At 44.8% G+C, this 10,593-nt stretch overlaps 1 protein-coding gene across 1 annotated transcript in view; it reads right to left on the bottom strand.

Annotated features, from left to right (window-relative positions):
* Positions 1-3,990: 3,990 nt before the first annotated feature.
* The window catches only part of Dcaf13 (DDB1 and CUL4 associated factor 13), a 31,642-nt gene continuing 25,039 nt past the window's right edge, over positions 3,991-10,593 (bottom strand). The window contains exons 9-11 of the mRNA XM_051159501.1: positions 7,621-7,756; positions 6,090-6,253; positions 3,991-4,174 (exon numbers count right to left, since the gene is read on the bottom strand). Coding sequence (XP_051015458.1) covers positions 4,087-4,174; positions 6,090-6,253; positions 7,621-7,756 — 388 coding nt within the window. The 3' untranslated portion in view covers positions 3,991-4,086. The remainder of the gene's footprint in view (positions 4,175-6,089; positions 6,254-7,620; positions 7,757-10,593) is intronic.

Here is a 10,593-nt window from a genome sequence, read left to right as displayed (position 1 = left end):
CTCCCTTGTCCTCAGGGCAGGGCCCTCTCTCCTGCTCCCATGTCATCAGGGCAGGGCCAACTGTTATCATGGTAGGGTCAGCTCTCCTGCTCCCATGTCCTCAGGGCAGGACCCACTCTCCCGCTCCCATGTCATCATGGCAGGGCAGGCTTCACCCACTCCTGTGCCCTCAGTGCAGGGCCAGCTCTCCAGCTCCCGTGTTCCCAGGGCTGGCTCACTTGCTCCCAAGTCCTCAGGGATAGCTCTCCTGTTCTTGGGTCCTCAGAGTCAGCTCTCCTGGTCCTGTGTCTTCAGGGCTAGCTCTCCTGCTCCCGTTCAATTCACCAGATTGTTGCTGGCCATCAAGGCCTGTTTGGCCTCCTACTCCTGTGGGTACTGGATCACGTGGGCCGTCAAGCAGGTGGCAGGTGGAGGCCCCTCAAAGTCGTCATTGAGTTGATCACAGAAAGCATTGATGTTGGCCCAGCTCAGCTTCTTGTCCAGGGGAACTTGTGGCTCTGTTGATTAGCACCTCCCAAATCTCGGCTCCATCGTGTGCTCCATCCACCATAGGCCCCGCCTCGGTGCTGCCCTGCAGGATCCAGCTCTCAGCACTGAATATGGCCTTGGCCCATGAAAGGAGGTCTATGAGGCCTGTGGTGTGGGCGGTGCAGTCCTAGCTCCAGCTCAACTCCAACAGCACCCACTCCTAGAATGCCATCTCCTTGGCCCGCACCGCATCGGCCCGCAACCCGAAAAGCAGTGGCAGTGGCAGCAGCTGTGGCCTAGGGTCCCTGGGAGCTCACCAAAGTGTGGTCCCATGGTCCTGTGGCAGGAGGGCACGGACGATCCACATGGCAGGATTTCCTTCTTTCTGGGAAACACCAGCACTGTGTTTTGGAGCTCTCAGTATGGTCCCTTTGATGGCTGTGCAGTCAGTGCTGTTCCAAGGATCAGACACAGTGTGTGACTGACGCCATCTTGGATGATGTCGGCTTGGGCATTTCGAATACATTGTGCTGTTTCCTCTCAATCAGGCTGCTCTTGGGAGTGAACATTTCTGTGTAGCTCTGGAACACAATTATCTTCCTCAGAACACATTGAGGACCTCATCTGTCCCTATGTTGCTCTTTATTTTGGTGACTAGGTAAACTGTACTGGGCTTGCCTACCTTACAGTGTGTTCCCAAGGCCCTCACTTTTAGGTCACGCTAAGCCAGTGGCCGGAACCAGACATGTAGCTAGTAACTGAGGTCTCTCTGCTTTAAGGACCCCATTCCAAATGAAAGGAACTCCTCCCCTCAGGAACTGAAATGGAAGGCAGAGAGCTAATGGGTCACTAGGACTGGAGAGTGACAGCAAGTCAGGCTAAGGCAACTTCTTTGAGACATGCCCAGCTGAACGTATGAGAGCCCGGAAGTCAGTGTTTGGAGAGCCTACTCAAGACTCAGCTCAGTTGGGGATGTCTGCTTTAGCTGTGCTGAAATCCTGGCCCTGGGGCTCTACACCTCCTTCCCACAGACTTCTTCAAGTGCCTTGAGGTAATCCTTTAGTGCAACAAAATGATCCCTGGTCTACAAAATAGGTATTAACTAGAAATTGTTTTTATCTTTATGCTGTAATACACGCTCTGACCCCGCCCCATGTGACTATGTAGCTCTAATTGTGCTTGACTGCCTGATTCTCCCACCTCAGCTCCCCGCCAGCAAGTGAGTTGATAATCTGAAGTGTGATCCACCATACCCATCTTCCTTCGAGTTCCTTCTGATCCTCCCGGCATCCACCTTCCTAGTGCTGGAACTACACGCATGCATGCCCGCACTTAAGTTTTATGTTGTGGGTGTCAAACCTAGGGCCTCGTGTAGGCAGGCAAGAATTCTACCAGCTGAGCTCCATCTCCAGCCTCTTTGGCCTTTGAAAGCTGGCTCCCAAATGGATTTTCTCCTGTGGGAGGGTGCATTGTGGGATAAAGACCCAAAGCCATCTCCATCCCTGCTCCCCGTGGCTAGGCTTCTCTGATCCTTTGCCAAACATGAGAACGTGTTTATACACACTGAAGACTTGGCAGTCTCCACCTCATACCACCGGCACCTATGCTTCCCGCCCCTCTGCTCTAAGGCTCCTAGACGTCAAGGCTGAGCTTTGTGAGCCATTAATGTCTATTACCCAATAAAGCACTTAGATATAACCTAACTGCCTTCTCTCTGGAGAAAGAACGTTAGCCCAACCTTTCTACGTTGACCTGGAACAGGAAGTTTCTAATGTAGCATTGCTGAGACGTTTCCTTCCTTGTCTTTTAATGAACAGTAACACACTGGAGAGCTCTTGAGTGTACTTTGGTAGCATCCTCCCTCTATTTCCAGGCATCCCGGCAACAGGCAGGCCTGAATCAGCTGGCATTTGATAAACACTGCTCTTCTCTGCGAGCTTCTTCCTCCCTCAGCAGGCAGGCTTTTCTTTTGTACTGCTGTATTATCTAACTAAGACATCATAATGCTCTACAATTACTTATTTCCTTTGAGGCTGACCCCTTTTGATTATGTGCATTGAGTACAGACTATACGTATTGTAATAAGGTCTCCTTTTGAGGTCTCTTATGAGAGATCCAAGTAAATTAATTTCAACTAAGTCCATGCAAGAAACACTGTTTAGTAAACAGCAGGTCAACAGATACTATTGCTACAATTATTAATAAAGGCTGCGGTCTCATACAGAACTTTTTCTTGAGAATCTCTGTAGGTGGTAGGTATGCTATTCAAACAGAAAATGCAAGAGACAACATTGAGGATTTGGAACAAAAGAACATGTTCATTTCCTGACACTGGCTTAAGTGCTCATGAAGAAAACCAAGCACAAAGCTTGTACTGCACACACACACACACACACACACACACACACGGGTGAGGGTGGGGATATGAGAGCACACACATGTGAACAGCTGCTTGCTAGGACTCAACACAGGTTGATGAAATCAAAGAACACTCAATAAGTAACCTGTCTATTCACAATACCTAAACCTCGGCAAACACTGGCTCACTGTGCTTCAAAGTCCCTGCCATCAAATACTTTAGTACTGTAAGGTGGTGGCGCACGCCTTTAATCCCAGCACTGGGGAGGCAGAGGCAGGCGGGTCACTGTGAGTTCGAGGCCAGCCTGGTCTACAAAATGAGTCCAGGATGGCCAAGGCTACACAGAGAAACCCTGTCTCGAAAAACCAAAAAAAAAAAGACCTCATGGACTCAATCAACAGCATTCACTGCACTGCAACCAATCTGGAATTCAGTACTCAAAGACCCAAGCTGCCCCTGAATGTTCTCTAAAGATGTCCTGATGACCTTATTTATGCCCATGACATGATCACGTCCCAAACAAGGCAATGGGAATTATAAACACACTGAAGACCAACCTGTTTTCTGTTCCCATCAAAGCAAAAGGTCACAGTGGCTGCACAGCAAGACTTAACAACAAGGCGTTTGATACACAACTTTTCTTCCCCAGGGGCAACTCTTCTATCTCTTAAACAATTTCTCATTATCACCATCCTTACTCCTTCAAGTTCCACCCTGACTATGTCACTTGTGAAAACCTGTCTGTGGATTTCTCACAAGAGACTATGAACTCCAAAAGTGACACTTCAAAATGGTCAGAATCATGCTGTCTAGATTAGTCTAGGCTTGAATTACAGGAAATTGCTCATGTCTCTAACTAGTCAGGCTCTGTAATGTGTGGGGCACTGAAGCATCACTATGGAAACCAGGTCTAGCAGGAGGTCCTGCCAGTGACTCAGCAGGTGGCACTCTCTTAATGACAGTAGCATACAATGCTCTGACAAGACAGCAGGCAAGCAGACCATGGTGGTTTCACTGTCACACAGCAAATGAACTGACAGTTGATTTTGCTATTCTACAACCAGCTTTTAGATCAGCCAACCTAAGAGTAGTTAAAAAAAAAAAAAAAAAGCAGAGAAAGCTGAGTCAGGCAGTGAAAAGGAAAGAAAAACACAACCACAATGTTTACTATTAAACCAGAGCCAGAACTTTTATTTACAGAGTTCCCAAATCAAAAGTAGCAAATAATTATATATCAAGCTTGGTAGGAAGGCAAAACATTATTTCACAACTGCCAGTACGTGTTTCTTCCTCTCTGACACAACTGGCACAGATCCAGGCTTGCTATGTTTACGACGATTCATTTCCCTAGAAATAAACAAAACATATAAAATATGAGCAAGTACATAAGAAATCATCTCAGCCAAAAGAAAAATGAATCATAAAGCATTTTCTTTCACTAGAAGAACTAATGAAAAAAAGAATTTCCAACTTTTATTATACTTAATTGCTTCATATTTTATTAATGATGAGTACCTAAGGCCACACCAACCTGAACGTACCTGATCGTGTTTGACCTTGGAAGCTAAGTGGGGTGAAAACTTGCTAGTACCTGATGGGAGGCTCCTGGGAATACTTAGTGCTGTAGGCTTTTAAGCCAGGTGTGGTGGCACACGCCTTTAGCCCCAGCACTCAGAAGGCAGAAGCAGGGAGATCTCTGAGTTGGAGGCTAGGCTGGTGGGTTCTAGACATACCAGGCTATCACACTGCAGGCCATCTCATGAAAAAGAAACAGCCGAACAAGCAAAACCACTCAAGCCAGCATCCTTTACTAAGTATAAAAACACAGCACAGTTAGTTACTAAGAAACAGAAATATGACTAAATCCCCCCATGGACCCAAAGAGCACAACAGTGAGCTATGCAGTCTAATAAAAACCACCCCCCCAAAGCTCTAGCAGTGACGTCAGCACTGCATTAGCCCATGGCCCCAGGGCTCCAGAGACTGCACTCCACAGAAGGGGTGGTGGCTGGGCAAGTTCTGCTTTGGATTGAAAATGCTAGCTCTCCAGCTGTGCAGAAAGTTGAGCAAGGAGGATCCCCTGAGCCCAGGAGCTCAAAGGCAGCTTAGGATTCACAGTGAGACGCTTACCTCAAGAAACAAGGCAAGACATCAGATGTCAAATATTATAATACAACATATTACAACTTTTCAGAGAAATGATTGCTAAATATGGGTTTTACAATTCTTTGGGATATAAACCTTGGATGCAGAGTACTGGGACTGCAGGTGTAAGCCAATATGCCCAGCTTCTTTCAATTCACTTAAAAATACAAAGCACTTCATAAGTACAGCTACAGTTGAACTGGGTTTTTTTGTTTTGTTTTTGTTTTTTTGTTTATTGAGACAGGCTTTCTCTGTGTATCCCTGGTTGTCCTGGAACTCTCGCTGTAGACCATGCTGGCCTCAAACTCACAGACATCTGCCTGCCTCTGCCTCCCAAGTGCTGAAACTGAAGGAGTGCTCCACCACGCTCGCCTGGAACTGACTGTTAAGAGCATTGTGTGTCTGTAATTTTAGCACTGGAGAGATGAATGCAGGAGAACCCCGGAACTCACTGGCCAACCAGTCCAGCAAGTAGGTGATGTCCAGGATCAGTGGGAGACTGTTCCCAAACAGTAAGATGGACGGTGCTAGAGCCGAACACCTGACACTGGCCTCACCCACGCTCACTCACACTCATGCATACACAACACACACAAGAGAGAAGTGATGCTTTTAAATGGAACATTTCATAAATTTGTGCATTATCCTTGTAGAAGGGCTATGCAAGTGTCCCCTGTACCCGCTGCCCAAACAAGCACAACAAATACATTTTAAACATCATTTTAAAGTTTTAAATGTGAGTCCCTCTCTCCACTTCTCCCTTTCTTTCATCCATGCTGGCAACTGAACCCAGGGTCTTATGCTCCAGGCACTTACTCTACAACTGTACTCTTTCTCCACCTGAGAAGTGTTTTTTACTTTGATAATTCACTTTCTCCATTTGTACTTTAAAGAGACATAGTCTCAAAAGTAACTAATGGAAATTCTCATATTCTTAGATGGAGTTTTGGGGAAAGTGGGGGAAAGCCCAGAGAATCACTCACAGCATGTCTACCATACATTCGCACACAGACCACGCCTTTATTAAGAAAGGTTCTGTTGGATTGTGATGGTGGTGGAGACGAGAGGGGGGACAGCTGAGAGCATAGAGGCAAGGGTCAAATGTGTCAGCACATACTTTCGGCGACGAGCTTCCTTCATGACGCGCTGCTCCTGGATCTGGCTGTAGATAGATTTCGGTAGATGCCGATGGCGAGCAATCCGTTTCACGTGCGGATGGTATTGAAATTTTTCCTTTAACTTCTGGTTATAATCATTTGCTGCTTTTTCTCGTGATGTAAGCTAAAAACAAAGTGTACTTCAGTATCTCAAATTCTTTAGTTTCTTGAGTATAAAAATCTAGAATGCACCCTTTCCCCCTTGTCCCCAAAGTTCAACTTTTACCACACACACACAAAGCCACCGTGAGCTGCTGGGGCCAGGCTGGTGTGCCTGCTAAGCATAGAGCACAGAAAAGGCATCCACAGCAAGCAACCCATTTAGGTTTTGGTAATAGTCTAACTACATGAAAAGAAAAAAAAGTATTAACTGCATAAGTAGGCTTTAACAATGTTAGGAATAAAAGAAAAACACCAGAACAATTAGTGATGACGACTGTAATGCCCAATGATAACCGAACATAACACAGAATTACCTTCCGTTACTGCTTGCTGCGGCTTGACTCTTCCTACCAGGGCTAAGGAGAAAACACTTCAAACCTAACGCTCCCTTCTCATTTCTCATAAACATGCTGCACGTTCCACACAGGAGTGCAGCATTTAGAAAGTATCAATAAAAAAATCACCATTACACATTATCTACAAGCCAGACATAGCTGCACTGTCATGGAATCTACTTTACAGTTAGGTTTTCAGGTCTGGTATCAGATGACCTTTCAGGGGCGTGCAGCCTTGACAGCGCCAGTCACTACTGCTCTAACAACGGCAGAGGAGTTCATCAGACTCCACATCTCAGCTCTACATCATCTCTCCCTCCAACCAAAGAAGACAAGAACGAGGAAAGCCCCATAGTGCCAATCCCAACTGATAAAACCTTCTAGAAGTGCACTTGTGTATGTGCACGGGCACAGCTGGTGCCTGTGGGGCTCAAGTCCACACTGGGTCTCTCTCCATTGCTCTCCACCTTATCTCTTGAGACAAGGACTAACTCTGAACCAGGAACTTGTCAACTCAACTAGCTGGCCAGCCACTCTGGCAGGGGAGCCCCAGGGATACTCTTGTCTCCTTTATGGCACTGCAAGTACTGGCTGGGTGCCATGTCTGGCTTTTTAAAAACAATAAAGCAAAAGAAAAGAAGAAAAAATAAAAAAAGAGAGAAGAGCAGAGGAGAGCAGAGAAGAGCACAGGAGAGAGGAGGGGAAGGGGAGGGCAGAAGGGAGGGAAGGGGAGGAGAGCAGAGGGCAGGGATCTGGGGATAAAACTCAGGTCCTCAGGCTTGCTTTATAGCACTTGATGAAATGAGCCATCTCCCCAGCCTTGAAGGTGTCTTTGGTAGGAAAAAGTACCAGTGTACCTTTGTTTCTTATGTTGCTAACTTTCCATCACAGTGGTGTTAACCTGATCAATTAAGTACTTCAAAAAGCTCTTTACAATGATAGTCAACAAAGTCGCAACCTTGTTTTGTAGCAATGAAAGAAAAATGGGTCTTACCACACCCAATTTTTCAGAAGCATTAGCTTTCCAGAGACGGATGTTCATTTCATCAGATCCACACATAATGTACTTGCTGTCAGAAGTCCATTTTACACAAATAACATGTTGCATTCGTTTTGTATGATATACTTCCCTGTAGAAAAGGAATTACGTTAATATCATCAGGAGTGTTAGAACAAATTTTCTTTAACCATTCTTGTGTCCTGAGGAAGTATAAACAAAAAATTCAATTTCACTTCATTGTATTCTCATTGAACGTTAACTAATATGATTCTATTCTAAGTATTTGGGAATTAAAACAAACAAACAGATGCCCTGACAAAATTTATAATTTAATATAATTTCAATTCTAAAATAATTTTGGAAGCTTAAGAAATGCCTACTTCTTCTTTTTGCTTCTTTTATTTATTTATTTTTAATTTGTTTGTTTGAGATAGGGTGTGTAGCACTGGCTTAACTCATTCTGTAGAACAGGCTAGTCTTGAATTCAAAGATCAGCCTGCCTTTGCCTTCCGAGTTCAGGGATTACAGGAGTGTTCCAGCACTCCTGGCTCGAAACCACTTGCTTATTTATTTATTAATTTATTTATTTTGGTTTTTCGAGACAGACAGGGTTTCTTTTGCCTTGGCTGTCCTGGACTCGCTTTGTAGACCAGGCTGGCCTCAAACTCATGGCCTGCCTCTGCCTCCCAAGTGCTGGGATTAAAGGCATGCACCACCACACCTGGCATTCTTTTTTTTTTTTTAACATTAAAAAAGGTTTTTTCACATATGCGTTTATATTATTACTCATATATACAATAAACTATCCATAGCAAGAAGAACTATGACACAATCAGGAATTATATAAATGTTACATTCTTAGTCTTTTGGCTGTTTGTATTTGACAGCCTTGAAGAAAACATCTTTCCTATTTATTCATCCTTAGTGTAGTTTGGGTCAGCCACTCTCCCCTCAATGGCATTTTACTGGGGAAAACAACCCGAATGCAATGGTCCACAAAGAGTCCACCCTGGCACGCTGAACCAGCTCCTTTGCTTGGGCACACTGTTTTTAAAACCTAACTCAAGTGAGAGTTTATTTACATGTGTGAAAATACAGGGAGGGCTGCAAAAGTGTCTGATAAGTTGAGGTAAGAATCGTTTAATAAATGGTGATGTCGAGTCGTACCTATTTGGAAATGCTGTAAAACATGCTAAGTGAATTCACAGGAGATACTATATTGGGAAGTGTTAAGAAGAGTACTTCAAACAAGTAAAAGGTCAAAGAAATTAAGATGAGACTTCTGAATTCCAAATATGGAAAAAATGAGTCAAAATGGAGACCATATGACAGAAAGGAAACAATTCCAACAAATTATTCACAGTAAAATAAAGACCACAGAGACAGCCAAATGAAGTAACTCATTTATAGACCATATCTCTAAAGTGCATTCACAAACTAGCCTTGGTCATTGCTTCTGCAGTGTGTATTTAACATTAAAATTGCAAGAACTTTATTTTTAAAGAGGAACTATGGTTATTAAAACAAAGCTAGGATGGGAGAGACTTTTTCTTCTCTTCAATGTCCTACTTTTTGTATGCTGATCTCTTACCATCTCTAATTTCTTAAAAGCCATCTGCTCCCCCACTCCCAGCCCAACTTTTCAGAAGGTGGCATGAGTTTATGTCTGGTAATTCAATTAAGCTTCAGGAATCATCAAAAATAATTTGTTCAAGTAAATCAGTCAAATCTATGGCTAGGCATTTAAGAAACTCAAAATCCTTCTTAATGGTGAGCTACACAGTTCTTAACATCTCTTTTGCAATATGCAAGATGTATTAAGTTCACTAAAAGTTGTATCAGGAGACACTTTAAAAAATGTGAGTCTAAATAAATTTTCTCATATGAATGCTATTGATTTTCTTTGTTTGCTTAGCAAATATTGAGTGAAATCCACTAGAAACAGATTTCCAGATACTGTTTTCACTAAAGTTGAGAAACATGTAGGTGAAAGTGCTGTCAAGCTGATAAACTGAGGAACAGTGGACTGAACCGCACAAGCTACCCCTGACCTGCACCACACACCACAGCAGGTGCACAGGCACGCACACACAAGCTACCCCTGACCTGCACCGCACACCACAGCAGGTGCACAGGCACACACACACAAGCTACCCCTGACCTGCACCGCACACCACAGCAGGTCCACAGGCACGCACACACAAGCTACCCCTGACCTGCACCGCACACTACAGCAGGTCCACAAGCACGCATGTACACAAGAAAGAGACAAGCATTTCCTGATTGAGGGCCTTCACAATCTACAGACCCCGCCCCAAATGTGCTCAAGGGCTGGGAGATGGCTTGTCCGGGAGGCATGAAGCCCCAGGTTTGCTCCCCAGCACAGCATTAAGTTCCCACACGTTGGGAGTGGAGGCAGAATCAGGACTTCAACGCCATCTTTGGTTGTATAGAAAGTTTAAGCCAGTCTGGAATACAAACAACTCTTAAAACAAAACTAAACCTAAAAACTAAAAACTGAACTCAAACCACTGCAAAGTCTTTTGAGGGTAAACACTTAAAGACATTCAAGGTGCTGCCTAAGCTGGTTACAGGCTCTGCAGGGACAGAGGGGAAGAGCAGAGCCGGGGATGGGAACTCCAAGTAGCTTAAGTGACGAGGGAGGGAGTGGCATGTACATCTAAACACAACAGCAAGTAACTCCCAAGACTGTGCGTCCAAATGACACCAGGACCAAATCCTCCATCCATGGAGCATAAGAATCCTTCCTACAAGTCTGGAACCAGCTGGGCTTTGTAGCTAGACCTGCAGTTAGCAGCTCGTGTGGCTCTGGACTAAGTCATCCTGACCCAGGCTGCTGGGCTCCTGAGCTGTTCCTATGCACCTCAAGTCATTACCCTCTTTGCCCTGTTCTGTCTAGTCTTGGCTTACACATCGTCTTAGTGATGCTGTCGCCTTTAGAAGGCT

The sequence above is a fragment of the Acomys russatus genome, chromosome 17 (assembly GCF_903995435.1).
Source record: "Acomys russatus chromosome 17, mAcoRus1.1, whole genome shotgun sequence".
NCBI classification, from domain to species: domain Eukaryota; kingdom Metazoa; phylum Chordata; class Mammalia; order Rodentia; family Muridae; genus Acomys; species Acomys russatus.
This window is presented reverse-complemented; position numbering and strand designations above follow the sequence as displayed.